This window comes from Thunnus maccoyii, chromosome 15, assembly GCF_910596095.1.
Source record: "Thunnus maccoyii chromosome 15, fThuMac1.1, whole genome shotgun sequence".
Classification (NCBI taxonomy): Eukaryota; Metazoa; Chordata; class Actinopteri; order Scombriformes; family Scombridae; genus Thunnus; species Thunnus maccoyii.
Window position 1 is genome coordinate 8418352 of NC_056547.1, and position 17897 is coordinate 8436248.

The window sequence follows — 17897 nt, forward strand, 5'->3', positions numbered from 1 at the left end:
TGTTTGTTTGCGCTTCATCACAAGTAATTGTGGAACTACCACAAAGTAATTATACTTTATAATGTGTCTTGCGTTGAAAAACGTACTTAAGTAACTGTACGTATCAACAAAACACTTATAACACTTACAGTATAAGAAAAAGTACTCGTGCAGTAAGAATTGCACGTTTGCAGTGTTATATATTATACAGGCCTACTGCATTACTGGTGTAATAAAGTGAAAGCAGTATTTTAATGTTTTAAATAAAGCAAATTTTACGTATATTTTATACCTTTGGGTGGTTTGATTTTCTTTGGATTGTAGTTTATATGCTCAATAATTGTTTTTAAAAAATTAAACTACGAAGTAACTATTAACAATGTTTAAAATGCATTTAGTGGAGTAAAAAGTACAATATTTGCCTCAGAAATGTTGTGCAATAGATGAAAAAAACTAATTACTCAAGCACAGTACCTACCACTGACATGGAAATTAACTTTCAACAACTACATCAGATACACCAGGTTTTTCTACAATTTAGGGATACAAATATTAAGTTTTCTCTTCATTTTGCATTGTGCATGTTCCACATTTGAGAGTTTTCCTGGTCATATTAACTTATTAAACCTGTTTCTTATTACCAGACCCTGCTATTTAAAAAGTGAGATGATTGAGTTACAATGCCAGGTCTACAAATAGCAATGAGCTCATCTACATTCAATGCACCAACCCGACCCGTGAACACATCATTGGCCAACACTGCCAACATGTGGCTACATGATGAGGTCTGCCACCAAAAAAAGTCACAGAAACGTGACCCCAGCAGGAAACACTGTTGATTTGTCAAGATTTGAAGTAATCAGGTGATTACACAGCTAATAAAGAATATCTTTCAGTGCACATTAGAAGTAAATTCCACACATACAGATCTGTTTACTTGTCACAGTGGACAACAATTAGGTGTATTGAGTCCTATGTGCTCTAGAGGGAGCTTTAATGTGAGAAAATAAACTTCATGATTAAATAATGTTGACTTGGAGACAATTTTTTTTAGCAAAATGCAGACTAGGGTTGTGAATACTGTTAACCAAGTATGGAGGGTCTAAAGAATTATAATTGCATTGTGGGAAGCGTGGGATTTAAAAGAGCTTGGCCCATGTTGGAGACTACATATTAGGTTATCTCAACCTCTGCTGCAACAATGGCCCTTATCATTTTTAAAATATTTTACAATTCCTCAAACTTTATGGAAGCCAGCACTGACACTAATGCTCACTTACACACTACAGACACACACCAAGGAAGAACACAGGACAACAAAAATCATTTTTTCCCATTTTATTACTTTGTTACAAAGATCAAAAAGGTGGTCCTTTACTTGCCGGGGAGGATGATACCGTCATACTGAAAAAGAAATAAGAGACAAATGTTAAGATTGTGTTTGACAGCATTTCAGCAGAGAAAATAAAAAAGCAACTTGACTGTTTCTAAAAATAGCAGCAGGTCAGGAGAGAACTGAGCTACAGGAGCAAGAATCAACCCCCAGTAATGACAAAATATTACAAAATGAGATACACAGCTCTTCAATAATCCAGGTGAAAGTATTAAAAACAGCAACTGCATGAACTTGACCCTAACCTGACCCCTAAATTCAGTTACTAATTTATTTATGAAGCATGACTGCTGCTGTCGTCAAGAAATTACAGCAAGACGGATGTCATCTTAATAAGCAACTCTGGTTAAAAAGTCTCAATTTTATGGTTTCTTATTTTCTGCAAAGTAGCCACCAAATCTCCTGTCATAAACATGTATGAATTCAACATAAAATCAAAGTTGAATAACAAACATATTAGGTTTTCTTCCAGGAAATTTTCAAGACACATTCAATGATATTTCTTTCAGTGGATTCATTTCTAGTCGTGGTTACTTAAGTTTGTTTATGGCCGATTATGAAACAAACTCTTGGAGCTGTTTCAGCCACTTACAGATGAGTCACTCTCACCGACTGCAGCTGGTCAGTGTTGCAGCACATCTGGACTCAGCTCAACTTCTTTCTCTTCCTATTAGTCTCTAAAATGTTTACTTTGAAGTTCAGCAACACTCTAAAAGCTGTTGCACAAATTCCCAGATCTTTAGGGACATGTGGGAGCCTGCAAACACTCACTTTCTGCTGGAACCAGCGCATGGCCTCCTCTTTGCGGATGCGGTGTCTGAAACCGATGCGGCCTCTTTTCCGCTTCTTGTCGGCGATGCTGAAGCCGGGTCTGCCCAGAACCTGAACACAAAGAGGGGAAAGGAACTGGTCAGAAAAGCTTCAACTACACAAGAAAACATTTCTGCATTACACAGGAACACTGGAGAAGCAGCCAATCAATAATCATATCAGTCAATATTTGGTTACTTCTGTTGAGATTAAATCTAATTTGACCTCAGAGCTGGTTGAATTAGTCAGAAAATTCAGGGATTCATTCTGTACACTTCAAAAAGTCCCTAAGAAGTAGGAATAGAGTTTAATTTACAATGATGTGAATTTAAAAAGCAGCACAAACTCACATTTGAGGGGATGTTTGAAATTTTTACTTGATAAAACTTATAAGAGTAACAGGTTTCTAAATTGTCATCTACTGTGGTTGTTAAAACAACATTCTCAGAGAAAACGTGTTTATATTCAAAAGGAATTTATAGTATTATTTTTGGCATTTGCACCTCTGACACTCAGCATTCAGAGTTTTTCAATACTTTGCCGATATAATATCTATCCAGCCCCATCAACTACATGAAAGCTGAATGTGGACATAATTTATGTCACACAATAAACATTAGCACAACCAAATTCACCTGACTACCAGGAGAAAGTAAATAACATTGAAGTGTTGAAGTATAACCACCAATTGAGCTAATTAACAATTAATACAAATAGAAAATGTATTAATTTTAGCTGCTGAGACACTTTTCACAATCTTCTCATAAACTTTAAATTTCAGCAGAGTATCAAAATGAAGTGATATACTAGTCATGATCTACCAGTGCTGCAAATACACAGAAATACAGACTGTAAGAAGTGACGTGAGACCAAAACAACAAAAAGCTTCATCTCAGGTTGTGCCAAGTGTCAGTGAAAAGAAAAAACTATTAGTTAAATAAATTAAAAATTAACCATTCACTACAAACACCTATTTCTTGGTCTAAATCATGTTTACTTTATTACTGCAACCCTTAATAAAATACAAAACTGTTTATCAAGAGATTTAGACGTTTACTTGTCCCAAAATCACGGAGGAAACAAAACTCGACTTTGAGATGCTCTTTATAATTTCAGGGCCATAAAAGCCATATTTTGTTCAGCCTGAAAGATACTCAGCCACAATTTCGACAGCAAAACACAAATACTTTTAACAACCTCTCAAATATGTGATACATATTCTACCGCTTGAATTTCAATGACACACTTAAGTCAAATCTGTCCAAATTATGATTCATCTTTCACATGATAAATTGCCAAATTCATTTAACTATAGACTGAGACACCAACCAGCTATGTTCAGGATATTTTGTTCACTCACCACGTAGAAGTCCAGTCCGTAGATGCCGATGCTGGGGTCGTACTTGATGCCCAGATCGATGTGCTCCTGGATGCCGAAGCCAAAGTTTCCGGTATCTGAGAAGTTGTTCTTTCTCAACTCGTACTCACGCACCTGGAAGGAGGAGCAGCAGAGTGAGACGTCTTTATAACAATAACATGCTCATAACATCGACACAGCAGTGTTTCGTCCACCATGGTCGGGCTAGTCTCTGCTTGGGTCACGTCATTGCTAAGAAACAGTCCAATAAAAGCTACACAAACAGAAATTCCTGCTGCATTTTTTCTGCATGCAATTTTTGTGGGAAGTTGATCACAAAACGAATATCAGAATGTGAACTGTAGATAAGATAAGCCGCCAATGACATCTACTAACCTCAAACAAGACTGAAAATATCTGAACATGTAGTCAGAGTATGAGGCAAAATAATTGTTGGGATTTTTTTCATGATGAGCTAATTAACAGTCCTTCACTTCAAGAGAATACTGAAGTTTAACAGAAACAGGCCAAAACTTCACTCTGACAGATAACTAGGGCTGTTGCAGCTGTTGTCAAGGGGTCGCAAGATAAATCTGATGGGTTGCAAGATGAGTAAAAAGAAAGGAAACAAGAACATCTGTTAAAACAAAACTTTCTTTCTAAATTACTGACATTTTGAACTCTACAGGCCTCTAAATACCTTTCAAATGGAAAAAAAAAAATCAAAAGGAACACAAATCTTTAGATAAACTCTGTCATAGACAATCAGTAACATGTGACAAGGAGTCTTTAAAAGCCAAAAAAGGTTGGAAACTTCTTATCTAGGAAGTGATTCAGGCAAAAATACGACATTGACTTGCTAACCTTGAGTCCCTTCTCCAGGATCTCCTCTGCTTTGGCTCCACGGACGGTACAATGGACAGCAATCTTTTCATTTCTGCGGATACCGAAGGATCTCACAGTGTAGCGGGCTGCAAGTGAAGGAAAGAAAATAAACGTGTTAAATACATGTAGTGTGATACATCTGTGAGATACCTATACATTCTGCAAGCTTTAACTTTTCTGGACCACTTCCACTTTATAGCTCTCCCTCACTAAGACTTCTAGCTGCTCGCTCCACTTTTAGCTGTGTGTTTAGTGTCTTATTATCATGGCAAACGTCATCAAGATGGCATCAGGCATATTACTCACTCTGTTTACTCACTTTTAGCAACTATTTCTGTACCAGAGAACCCCAAAGTTACAGGTTTAACTCGCCTGACATCAACTTCTCTACAGCAACAGCAGACTGAAGGGTCTATAAACTCTTGGTAAATAAATGGTTGATGAAAAGGTAATCATGAGTTTCCTTTTCTTTTTGTACACTTCCTGAGTTTGTGTGTGTTGGTTTGATGAGTGTTTACTGTTATTGCTTGTTTAACCCGACTTAAATTAATATCTGCCATCTTACCCCTTTTCCCCCTCAGAGGATCATAATGGAAATAAGCTTCTAAGGCTTTGAGTTTTTATCCCATCAGGATTGAGTGACTACAGTCTTGTGTGTACTTTTATTGTTGTCAAATAAATCTGTCTATCTGGCCTCGGAGTATTTACACCTTTCAATCTTATTTTACTTTCACCACTTTTACAGACATTTTAAAATTACATTTTTCACAGCTCGGGGCCTCCGAGTCTTCACTCTACACACAGACACTCACCCTTGGAGAAGACGGGAGTCTGTCCTGTGAGCTGCTCCAGCACTTTGGCAGCACGGGTCAGTCTGTCTCCGCTCTCACCGACGCAGATGTTAAGACAGAGCTTGCGGATGCGAAGCTCTCGCATGGGGTTCTCCTTCTTCTCACCCTGGTCCTGAAAGAAAATGATAAAACAAAGATTTAGTCACACATTTTAATGATTCAACATCTCAGTAACACCGCAGAAGCACCACCTGTCTATAGAGAAGTACCCACACCTTACCGACTGCTGCTACCATGTTGAGTTCACCTACTACTATTTGTAAGCGAGCTAGGCTGTAATATTGTTAAATTTAAGTAAATACTGACAGTTCAATTTGCTCTGCAGTTTTTCTGGTGTCCTAGCTCTGCTCTCTGTCACATCAAACAGTATCGGCCCATCACATGCCTGTGTTTCCGTGCAACTTGTGACTGTTTACTTTTGACTTTCGGTCAAATGAGTCCGTGGATGTTGAAAAAGCGAACAGAGCACGTAGATATCCTCCTAAAAGCCTTAAATTCTCTTTAAATGAACGTTCAACACATGTATATGTATATACACACACATCTACAGTCCTTTCTGTCTTACATTTTGTAAACTAACTGGTGACGCCAACAAGAAGCATCCACATTTCTTCACTTATTTCTCAGAAATTACTCTTTTTAAATAGGTTGTGTGAGAGGAAACGCTGAATCTGGTTGCAGTATACCACACTGATGGGTCAAACAGAAGGCCAGGCGACCACACAGTTTATACAAAATTTAGCCACAAACTGAACAAATTGTGTGCACACAATAACAAACATGTTTATTGGTTGAACATGGGCCACTTTCTGATTAAGGAGATGGGCCACAGCTGCCCTAACAACTTATAAACTACGTTCTGTTACCCACATGATAGGAAATATAACGAGGATAATGCGTCTTGCTGAGCTTATGTAAATATTTAGCAGATCAACACAAATAAGTTGATACGACTTTTAAGAAGATAGCTACGTGTTCTGTTCATATTGTCGGCTGAAAATCTCCAGTTAACTCGGTCACAAATTGAACCGATACACCGGCCGGAGGACATGTCCGTACATATCCCCGCTGCTAGCTTAGCCACACATCTCCAACATGTCCGGAAATTTAACAATAACCTCCCAAAAAAAACACAACAAAACAACACACACGTCTACTATGCAGAAACGGCGTCTCCACATTAATGTAATAGTGTCTTTTATGACAGAATATAGCGACAGTTAATGGAGAGGCAGACAGTGTTTCGCTACAGCTAGCCGATTAGCATCACTCGGGTTTCATCTTTATCAGTTTCTAATTATTTATTTCAGAAATACGACTCTAGTTTGATCATCCGTCAGTGTCTCTAAACTTCTGTACAACAAACAGCCGTTAAAACGACCCCACAGCTCCGATGATGGTGGATTTCTACTCCGACTTGTCAGCTAAATGCCGCCGTATAATGTGAGACAGTACTCACCGCCATGTTGGATCACTAGAAGAGGACGTTACGTTTCCGGCGAGAAGAATTTATAGTGAAGTGTTCCCCGCAAACAAGCTCGGAAAAACACCACGGGTAAACGCAAGGGTTCCGCTTTACGCACTGAAAGCAAATTGATACTGTAAAACACAGCAAATTATCGCAAAAAGAGGATAAACATGAATATTCAATTTATTTTTTAATAAATATACTAATAAATCGATGTATTGAATGAGTAATTTAATGTTGTTCATATAAAAACAGCAAATGAAATAAATTATTGGGGAGAATTTGCTTCAAATATCCAATATAAAAAATGTTGCACCTCGAAATACTTGATTACAAACAAATCCCGAGATGTCTGTTTAAAGCCACTCTATTGGTGTGATCCAATGAATCATAATTTACAGAAAATAATAATTCTGTGGACTTGATATGTAAAACATCCCTAAACGATTTTTGAAATGACCTCCATACTATTTTATCTGAAATTTGGAAAGCTATTTCTTAATGTATTTGTTGTATCAATACTTTTATTGATTTGCCATTATGTCTGCAACTCAAAACAAAGACAATATTATCATATGAATATTTTGGCAAAAATTTAAACCCACATAAGTACATTTTAAAGCAGAAATTAAATGTTTAAAAATGAAATGCAACATGTGTATGTGTAAAATCCATAAAGTACTATAAAACCACTGACCATTTGTTTTATTTATTAAGTTTTTATTTTCTCATCAACACCTGGTGTATTACTATTGTTAATATTTGTTAATATATATATATATATACAATAAAAAGGTCACATAAAAACAGTAAATTATCATCATTATCATCTCTCAGTCACAGACCACACACAAATACTCTTTATTCCTTATCATTATTTATTATTATTGTTATTATTATTGACCTTCATTTCTACAGGGAGGGGCCATTGAGAGCATGCTCTCTTTTCCAAGGCTGCCCTGAATACAGAACATACACAAAATAATACAAATTTTTTGTTACATCACAAAAGACAAGGTACAGAGTTTAAGTCACAAGCAATCACAGTGTGCTGAATGTTACAAAAACTCTAGGATAACAATTGGAGCTTGATCCTAAAACACTAGCAAAACAATAAAAGTTAATAAATGAACATTAAATCAAACAGGAATGATATCATGATCTGAAATGAGGAATGAAAGACTCAATGTGAGATAAAATACTAAGACACTTATAGACACATTTATAAAACAAATTAAATGTATCATCAATGTTATTTAAATAGTGGTTTCGCTCTCTTTCATTTCAAGTTTACTTTAAATACTTTTTTTTTTTTAAAATATCCTTTGTGACTGCCCAAAATATTATGAAAAGTCCTAAAATTGTGTTATAGCACACACACACACACAGATGAGATGAGGGAAATCGGTCAGAGATAATCACATTTTTTACCTGGTATAAACCATAAAAGAGGTATCAGAGGTAATGGCCTATTTAATATAATCAGAGTGCCTCTTCACTTTCCATTACTCGCCTAAGAAACAGGGCACAAACCAAAGCTGCAACAATCACCAAGACAATTTTATTCATAAATCCGGCGTCCAAAGAGTGAACTGTAGTCGGTGGGGACATCTGTTTGGTGGGCTCCTCAGCGGAGACACCTGTTGGAGGAGTCAGTTGTGCCAGTGGTGGGACAGGAGCTGGAGGCTTCAGCAGGGGCAGACCCTCCCTCCTCTGCTCCTGCAGGGCATTGATGAGGAATTCCAGCGCTTTGCGGGGGAACACGGCCGGGGAGAAGAGGTTGCATATGGGGACGAAGAAATGAGGGAGGACGCCAATAGTGGCATGGCCCTCCAGAGCCCCGAGGAGCTGCAGGAAACAGGAAGGAAGCTGTCGGCTAGTCCACATGGAGTCCTCGCACCTGACAGACGAGAAGCAGGGGGAAGAAGATGGTATGACAGAAAATAGCTGATTGAATGAATGGAAGGGAAATGATGACACTGGCAGCTTTCTGCAGTATGTAACACAGTATTACAACTACTGCTACTACCACAACCACTATTACCAGTCTTACAACCAGTGCTACTAGTATCACTCCAAACATTACTACTATTGACACAACAAAAATACCATTAATGTACCATTAATAGCAAACTGAGGCTGCAAGTAATGATTATTTTTTTAATGAATTAATTCACTTTTAAGTCTTTCAAATGTCAGAAAATAATGAAAATGCCCATCATATCTTTAAATTGTTTGTTTAGGTTGAACATATATTCAAGATATTCAATTTACAGTTATATAGAAAGCAGAAAATCATCACATTTGGGAAGTTGGGACCAGAGAAGATTTGGCATCTTTGCTTTATAAGTGACTTAAATGATTAATCGATTATTAGAAATGTTGTTGATTCATTTTGACTTATTATTTTACCAGCTAATCCTACTGGATCTACTTCTGTAGACACGTTAATATTTCTAATTCTAGTACTATGATTACATCTGCTAGAACTACAGTATTACCACTACTACCACTACTACCACTACAATCACAACCACTAACAGTCTGTCAGTACTATATCTAGTAGCACTACTACAGTACTATTACAGCTGTTAGTACTGCTACTGACACTACAACATCCCCTAGTACACTGTTGGTACTGACACTGAAACTAAAACAGGTACTGATGATCCCTCTACAGGAGCTACGACTGCTACCTATGTCCATTCTTTAATAACAACGAGTACCTGACGGACAGGTTGTGGAGGAAGGCGGTCTTCCCGTGGTACGAGCAGAGGTCATCCAGCTCTTTGGGAAAACGTTGTTTCAGGCCCTCGATCAGAGACTTGAGGAGCATTAAGCACTGCTTACTGCGAGACAGAAGATTAAATCATTTATTGTAAAAATAAATAAATAAATAAATCCCCAAAATAAATAAAATTATTTAAATAATTGAAATTATTTATTCCAAAATATATATTAAGAATTTAAGAGTGACTGCTTTGAAATCAAGTGGCTGCAAAATAAAATGTCCACAACTGTCAAAATTGCTAAAAATTATTATGGATAAATTCAACTTATGGAAAAAATAACATAAAAACTAAGAGGTAACATTTATTTGCATGAAAAAAGATGGATGAAAAGGCTGAACTATGTTAAATTAACATGCAATCATATGACCTGAGGTAAACTAAGCTTACTCTGATTATTTGTATCTGTAGGTATATTTGTATTTATGTGTTAAATTTATTTTATTTATTTTAATCAGTCACAACTTTTGTTTAAAAAGGATTTACACATTAAGTGAAGCACGATTCACCAACTGGAAAAAATATACATATAGTATATGAATTGATAATGTTGAATAGCATGAATGAAAAGTTTTTATGTCATTTTTTAAAATATTGTGACATGTTTAAAAAGCTTTGGAGACTATTATTGTTTCCTTTTTCATATTACTTTTTAGTTTTTTCTTGTTATGTACTTTGTCGCCTTTTTTAAAAAAATACTTCATTAATACTGATGATTTCATCAGTTGCCTTTTTGTAAAAATTTGACTTCTAAAACTGATATTTACTCATTTGTATATGAAACTTCTGAAGTGAGAAAACCAAAGGTTTATGTTGTTACTGCAGCGCCTGACAGCATGTAGGTATTGATTAACACTGACGGGTCAAAGTTTCAGTCATGAGTGTGTTTGACCTCTCAATAAAAGATGCTCTCAAGCCCTCACAGATATCAACATGACCTGGACAATAACTTAATATATGTTATATATATATAACAAAAAAACAAAAACATAAACAGTTCAGAGTCCCACCGGCAGCATTTAGTGGCGTTACTCTCACAGCAGGTTTTCTTGTTGCCGTGGTATGTGATGATTTTCTTCTCAATGAGAGAGAAAGAAATCCTCCAACTCTCTGTAAAAGAAAATCAAAACAACATACGTACATATACTCACACTGTGGTTGTTTATTATGTATATAAATAACACATAAATGCCAAGTACAGTAAGTTCAGATACTACATATCACATGTTTGGAGACATAAATTCTTCTCACCTTTGGCTTCCTCGCTGAGGTTTCGACCTTTGAGCCTCTTTGGTACAAAGAAACAAGGAAAAGTTTTGATTTCTTGGCGAACCTTCTTCCCCAACCAGTTGTCCACATCAGGGCCGCTACGGACAGCGATCGGCCAACCCTGTGAGGGGTGAACCTACGTACAGAAACATGGACAAAATATTACGTCACAGTAGGTCAATAAGTGTGAAACAACAAAACTGTCACTATTAGTATTTTTACTTCTGCCTTTACTACAGTGACCATTATTGCCACGATAACTGCTACTACTGATATCACTACTAACATTACCACTACTACTGCTAGTAGTGTCACTACTACTACTACTAATACTACTATTACTACTAATGATACCAGGCGTGTAACAAGTATTCAGATCTTTTAACTTACAGTAGAAATCACAAGTAAAAGTTACGCATTCAAAATGGATCCTCAGAAAAAGTACAGAAGTATTATCAGTAAAAATCTACTTTATGTAGAGTTTTATAGTTTTATATTATAGTTTTATAATTAGTTTTATATTATAGTTACTTATTTACAGAATTAAATTTATTACAATCAATCAAACTTTATTTGTATAGCACCTTTTGCACAGTTTAGTGCTTTAGAGATAACAAGTTGATAATAAGACGATTTGAGACTAACGCACACAAGAAAATAACAAATGTAATGATACAAAATTTAATTTAAAACAAATAACATACATAAGAGGGAATAAAACATCCTGTATTTGTGAGGGAACAAAGCTACAATCCTAATTCTATCCAGTTACAGATTTTGAGTTTCTCTCCTCAGTTTCTGCGATCTGGGAACCACGGATGATTTTTTTTCTTTCTAACACATCCGATTCTGGCTGCCGTGACAAAAAAAGACAACTGATAACATGATTTACCTCCAGAGCAGGAACCACATCCACAGAGATCAGCTCATCACTGTTGTTTCCAGGTCTGCACAGAGACAAAGTCACAGCCGGGGAGTTGGGACGCTTCCTGTTCACCTCCCAGCGACAACATTTATCAGGAACTGGATGTGCAACAAATCAAAACAAACGAGAAAGCTTTTTTTTAAATATATGATGTTAGAGATAACATGGGTGAGCTCTCTGTAAGGGTCTGTGGAAGTCTTGGGGAAAAGCCTTTATTCTATTTGGCTCTTGGACATTTCCGGAGAGTTGAATTTCTTCCATTAAAAGTCAGATTATCGTCAGGAGGCTCTGCTGAGTGTATACAGACACCAGCAGCAACAAAAGAAAGTGAACAGTGAACATAAATGATTGACAAAAACTAGAAAACACCAACAGAGAGCTGAAAGTTGGTGATCGAACCTTTATAGGTCTTGAGGAACTTGCGGACGAGGCGATACACCTCACTCAGGATCTTGCTTGATGAGATGGTGAGGTCATTCTCCAAAAGGAAGGCTCGTATGGGGCTCCGAGTGGGCCGCGCCAGATCAAGCCGGTAGAAAAGGCCGCCATCGAGCTTTGTCATCTTGAGGCGTGAAGGAACCGGAAGCTTCAGCATCATGTCGAACTCATCAGGGCTGTGGATCTGAGATCAAATGACACATAACGTCTTCTAAGCACTTTAATACCGGACGACACATACTGTTAGCTGAGTAAAATCCATTAAGTCAAAGCACCACAGACCGCTGGGTGGAACACTCAGAGGATTCAAGACAGGAGGGTCGAGCAGATTAAAGGGTCAGTTCACCCAAATTACAAAAAATTATACATATATATTATTGGGGAATGTTTATGCCTTTTATAGACAGTGGGAAATTACATGCAACAAAGATGCTGTACATGCTGGACCAGAGCAGATTTTCATACCTACAAACTGGAATAATATGCAGAACACGTTTGTACATTTTAAATTTCATTTCATCCTATTCACTTCCAACTGTTCTTGTTGATTCATTTGTTTTAAATTTGAACCATTAACTTCATTATTTTACTAATAGTAAACTAAAGTAAAAATAAGAATTGGAGTCACTGTTCACCAGTCTCTGTCTGACGAGTCGTGACCTCACCTTGACCTTCTCGAAGTAGCTGCCAGACGTGAGGAATTCGGCTGTCTGGAAGAAAGGTTGCTCGTCATTGCTCTTCAGGAACTTCAGCAAATTCTCACGGAAGTCGTTGACCACCTCTGCAGCCCAACGGCGGTCTGTCTGCCGGATCTTGAGGTCTTTAGCGTTGACTTTGATCCAGTTGGCGAGCTTCGGGGAGATGGAGGCCAACTCCTCGGCCACATAGGATTCCTCCACTGCAACGTGATGCATACAAGGATGAAACTTTAGCCACCTGGACGCTATTTTATGCCACAAACTGAATTCTTAAACAAATGTTTGCCTGCAGCATCACCTGGTTGTTGCTGAACTTTCTGCCGTTGTCTTATTCCAGCGGGCCCTGGAGGACTTGGCTTTCCTCTGGCGTCTGCAGGATGCTCTGCTGCCTCGGTCGGTTCGTCCTCCCTGAGGTTCACGTCTCTGTAATTGCCGTCCATAACTCACCTGTTTAGCCTTGAACAAACATGTGCAGACATCACAAAGAATAACTCCACTGAATATTCAAAGACACTTATAGACGTTTGGGTTTGAAAGGTTTTAGTGAGACTCTTCATGAATTTCTAAAGGTTTTCGTTTAGACTGGTATGTCTAATGGAAACCAGTGGAGACTGTTGTGCTCTAATGGAGAAGAGAGCATCAGAGCACCATCACTTTAATATATATGTCACTACATGCCTGATATGTTTTGTAGTATTAACTCAAACTTAATTAACTTATTAACTTAAGTTGGACAAACAAAGAAAGAAAAGTAAACCTTTACATTTTATTTGCTCGATGTCTACTGACTATCTTTAAAAAAAAACAAATTGGTATAAACAAAGTAATATCTGTCAGTTTTATGTCATAAGAGCAAAACTTTTTTGTCATTTCTGCACATAACACTGCAGCTCTTGCTGTAATTATGTGCCAAAAGACATGGACAACTTGTCACAAACACAAGAAATTGCATATATTTTTACTTTTTGTTTTAGTTCAATCAAATTCTCAAATGTTTGCTAAGTGTGTATGAGTTAGCTGTTAGCTGAAGAAACTCAAAAACTAACTTAACATACTTGACTTAACAATTTAAAAAAATGTCACTAGTTTTTATGTCACTTTGACAGTCCTGAACATTCATGTAGAGCTTACACTTACAACTTCTGTTATATGGATGAATTGGACAGCGATTACAGTGACTGGTGTCATCTTTTCATGGACTGATTACCACTTATTGTAAGTCATGTTTGGACAAACGTGATGAATGTGATATAATGGACCAAAAAAAACAGGCCCAGGCCAGAGTCCTTGTTTGAAGTGACTGTTGTTAATGCCTTTTGTTGGAAAGTTGAATTGCTCAGTCAAAACTAGGAATGTTGAGATATGAGATATGATACGACTTATTATTCTCTACATAATACTGTAGAGCTTCATAATGTATTCTTAGACCACAATAACCCAGACAGCATACAGAAGTGGGCCGCTTAAGACAATGACGTGGCACTTCAGGCCTGGACAAAATGGATGCGAGCCTGAAATGGCACACATGTAAAGTAGCAAATATGGCCTAAATATCACAAATCAAATGTGTGTGGCAAAGGTGTGGTGGTCCCAGGTATGTGTATTATGGATGTGGGACAGTTCTGCTTTATCTGGTTGGTTCTTGGTTGACATACGGCTTGTTTGTGGCTCAGATCTGGGAAGCCTGGAGCGGACCGCCCAAGTGCCATCATTCCATGTGGTATGTGGGCCGGATCTGGGCCTACTAAAGTATGTTAAGTAATTTAAATATGATTGACAGCAGGACAGCTCTGCTTTAGGCAAATTCAACTGCATTACAGGTTCCCTTTGATGTGTTCGGCACTACAGACTAGTACAAACCAACTCTTTCAAATTGTAAACAAAGCCACTGCATTCAGTCTGTAACCTAACCCATCACAAACCAGAGGAAACCTTTACAAAGCCACTGCAAACTGGAGACGCCGGACCAGAGTGTAAATGAAACCATCATAATTCAGTACATCCAACAGTGGAAACCATTAAATCCATTACAGAAAAATTAGGCCACTGATAGAAAACATTACATTGACTAAAGATGTAATTGAAACCATTAGATCAGCATCTGCCTCAAATCATTACTTCATGTATCTAACGGTCTCTGGTATTATTAGTCTAATCTGTTCATGTGATCATTCAAACGACATTAAAGTGGTTTAACGTACCTGTGTTGGAGAAGCTGTTGTTGTAAATGGAGATGATGGATGTGTTGTGTGTACAGCAGTCTGTCCTCCTCTCTCTCTGCAGTGCGATCCACTGACTTTCCCTCACTTTCTGTTTTCCTGAAATGGGAACTGTGCCTTCTTCTTCCGGCTCCACAGCAATAAACGCTTCTGACAAACAGCTGTCAGTTGCGCAACTCCACTGATAAATAATGATAGTGACAGTCAGGAGCTATTTCTCTCGCTAAATATGCACCCACACATAGTGGGCCAATAGATTCACTAGTGTGTGTTCGACTTTAAAAGAACACGCCTTAAAATATGACTATGCCAAAACACCTGGGCAACCTGGAAACCTTCCCTCTTATAAAGTTTCCTTCTCATCACCAGGTTGTTTATCTCTTGTATCTGAACTATTTATTTGCCATTTATGAGAGTAATTTTGAAATGATGTGACAGCAGCATGAGCAAATAGGATTATGACAATAATCTAGTGTATAGTTTAGTGGATTGTATGTTTTTTTTCTGTTTGGAAAGGAGAAACAATCTCTGTTCCAGTATGAGAAAGAAACCAATGAGAATTTTTAGCTTTTGAGCAAGTTGTTCATCATGAGTTTTACTGGACAATCTGCTATCTTATGGGACCAGAACAGCGACGGTTAAATTTTCACATCGAAAACAAAACCTGAACTGAAACAGGAAATATTGAAACACTTTTATTGGAAAAAGGTGTATTGGCACTGAAGCATTGAAAAAAGTTCCACTGAAAAATAAAACTGATTGGTTATTTAGTAGACCCTAATTAATCAAGTTGGGCCAAACTTGCATCTGATTGATTAATTAGGGCCTACTAAATAATCAATCAGATGCAAGTTTGGCCCAACTGGTAACATTTGAAAAAGTCACACTGAAGTGAAGCATGGCAGCAGTACATCAGAGCCTTCGAAGTAAGTAACTTTTTACATATACGTGATCTGTATTTTTAAACATTATTTTCCACATTTGATGTGTTTAACATAATATTTAAGCAATGAAAATGTTATTTTAAGCAGTATATATCTAATAGCACAAGTTTAGACACAGGATTTTTTTAAAGTCATTGTCCATTACAATGGTCATCAGGTCTAAAGAGATGTAATCTGAGCAAGTCTATTTATATCATGAAAATTAAGTTTTGACATTAAAAAACAATGTATTTGGAATAGTATATAACATTAATATTTGTCCAAAAATTTATCATATTCAGGGTATACAGCAATAGAGATCCTGGAACTTCTGGCTGATGTAAATCTGTTGGAAATTGAGTCTTTGGATAGTGTTTTGTTTTCTTTGGAACTGTTTCAAGGCTGCTTACTGGAAGTAGAATGAGAAGATGAGCATATGACATTACTGTTACTGTGGTCAGCGTTTCATTAGTTAGTCACTGTTAAAATATTACATCTTTTCAGTGTTTCCCAGTTCTTTTTTAGAGAAAACCACAAATATCAATAAAAACATAGTTATGAGATTTCACAGCTGTTTGGACCTGATTTCCATTGCAATGAACATGAAACAAAGCAAATACAGAGTTGACTTTTGATTTGATTTGATTTATTTTTTACATGTAATATGAGTAAAAAAAATATAGAAATAACTTTTTCCATGGCCGGAAATAATTCAGGTGCGAAGGGGTTAAAAAAAACACATGCAAAAGCACTGTTGCAGTGCGTTTGCCCTTGTCGGCCACCGTAGTGTTGCCGCAGAGGGCCCTTGTCGGGGGGCAAGGGCCGTCTGCGGAAGGGGACGGGGATGGCATCATGGCGGAGATTTTGAACTTGACTGTTGTAATTTCTGCTCTAGAACTATTGCAATGTCATTTTAATAAGATTAGACATTTTTTCAGGCGAGCAAGTAACTATTTAGATTCCCAATATGTGAACAGTTTATCCAAATAACGCCTGTTTGTAAATCTGCTGAGACGTTTTCGGAGATGTGAGGAGCCGTTGACCAGCCGGTCATCTGGCAGCAGTAGCTGTCCGACTCTTGCGTCGTCATCCCGGGGGGGGAAATGATCCGATGAACCGATATGTGCAGCTCTTTGATGATTCACCGCTGGCTCTAATGTCTCCAGAGCATTTTGATATATGATAAAGTTCCTTTTGGATGATAAATGTTGGTCTCACAGATGAAATCTTAACAATTGTAGCTGCCACATTAGTTTGAATGTAAAGTGAAGATTCATGTTTTTACTGGACAGAAAAACAGCTGCCTCTGGGGCTCAATATGTAAAGATATTACCACATTTCAGTAAAAATAAAAGTATTAAAATGAACAGAGGAAAAGATGCCTTTGACATAGTAGATAAATAAGCAAATCAAAAGAACCTCAATTGAAAATCAGTCATGATTAATGAAAGATTCTGGATTGTGTCTAATATCATTTTTTTTAATTAATAGGAGGAACTGGGGAACTATGGATGTACCCCAGTCTTTATACTGGTCTGTTCATCACACATTACTTACAGGCTTCTCATGTGTTTTAGGCTCACTTTTGTCCCAGCTCTAATAACCCTTTACACATTAAAATTTTCATAGTATGTAAACATACATTAATAAACACAGTACACATCTTTTAACAATATGTGGCTGCATTTAGGAGCAGTTAATCCGTCCGCTGTGCCTTCACTGTTTTATATTATATGGTGTGAATGTGTTTATTTCCTGAAAACTTAAATGTATTCAACTGATGTTTCCAAAACTCGGCAGATTCCTCCTTCAACGTCTCAATGGGTCTCCTGTCGATTCCTCTGCACTTGTAGATCAGATGGCAGTGGTGGAAAGTACATTTACTCAAGTAGT

At 37.3% G+C, this 17897-nt stretch overlaps 2 protein-coding genes across 5 annotated transcripts; both read right to left on the reverse strand.

Moving 5' to 3' along the window:
• Positions 1 to 1302: 1302 nt before the first annotated feature.
• Positions 1303 to 6815, reverse strand: rpl11 (ribosomal protein L11). Of its 3 annotated transcripts, none has more exons than XM_042435051.1 (6): positions 6735 to 6815; positions 5237 to 5387; positions 4404 to 4510; positions 3543 to 3674; positions 2144 to 2254; positions 1303 to 1383 (listed from the first exon to the last, which is right to left on the reverse strand). In XM_042435051.1, the coding sequence occupies exons 1-6, from the start codon at positions 6738 to 6740 to the stop codon at positions 1354 to 1356; spliced, it is 537 nt and encodes a 178-aa protein (XP_042290985.1). In that variant the 5' UTR covers positions 6741 to 6815; the 3' UTR covers positions 1303 to 1353. The 3 variants fall into 3 exon arrangements, with proteins under 3 accessions (XP_042290985.1, XP_042290983.1, XP_042290984.1); XM_042435049.1 differs by lacking the exon at positions 6735 to 6815 and adding an exon at positions 6427 to 6471; XM_042435050.1 differs by lacking the exon at positions 6735 to 6815 and adding an exon at positions 5491 to 5526.
• A 536-nt stretch (positions 6816 to 7351) lies between these two features.
• LOC121912689 (cyclic GMP-AMP synthase) lies at positions 7352 to 15838 on the reverse strand. 2 transcript variants are annotated; one of them, XM_042435013.1, is made up of 9 exons: positions 15064 to 15838; positions 13161 to 13318; positions 12830 to 13062; positions 12126 to 12348; positions 11694 to 11824; positions 10784 to 10937; positions 10543 to 10642; positions 9470 to 9592; positions 7352 to 8643 (listed from the first exon to the last, which is right to left on the reverse strand). In XM_042435013.1, the coding sequence occupies exons 2-9, from the start codon at positions 13300 to 13302 to the stop codon at positions 8226 to 8228; spliced, it is 1524 nt and encodes a 507-aa protein (XP_042290947.1). In that variant the 5' UTR covers positions 13303 to 13318; positions 15064 to 15838; the 3' UTR covers positions 7352 to 8225. The 2 variants fall into 2 exon arrangements, with proteins under 2 accessions (XP_042290947.1, XP_042290946.1); XM_042435012.1 differs by lacking the exon at positions 15064 to 15838 and having other exon boundaries at positions 13161 to 13785.
• Positions 15839 to 17897: the final 2059 nt, after the last annotated feature.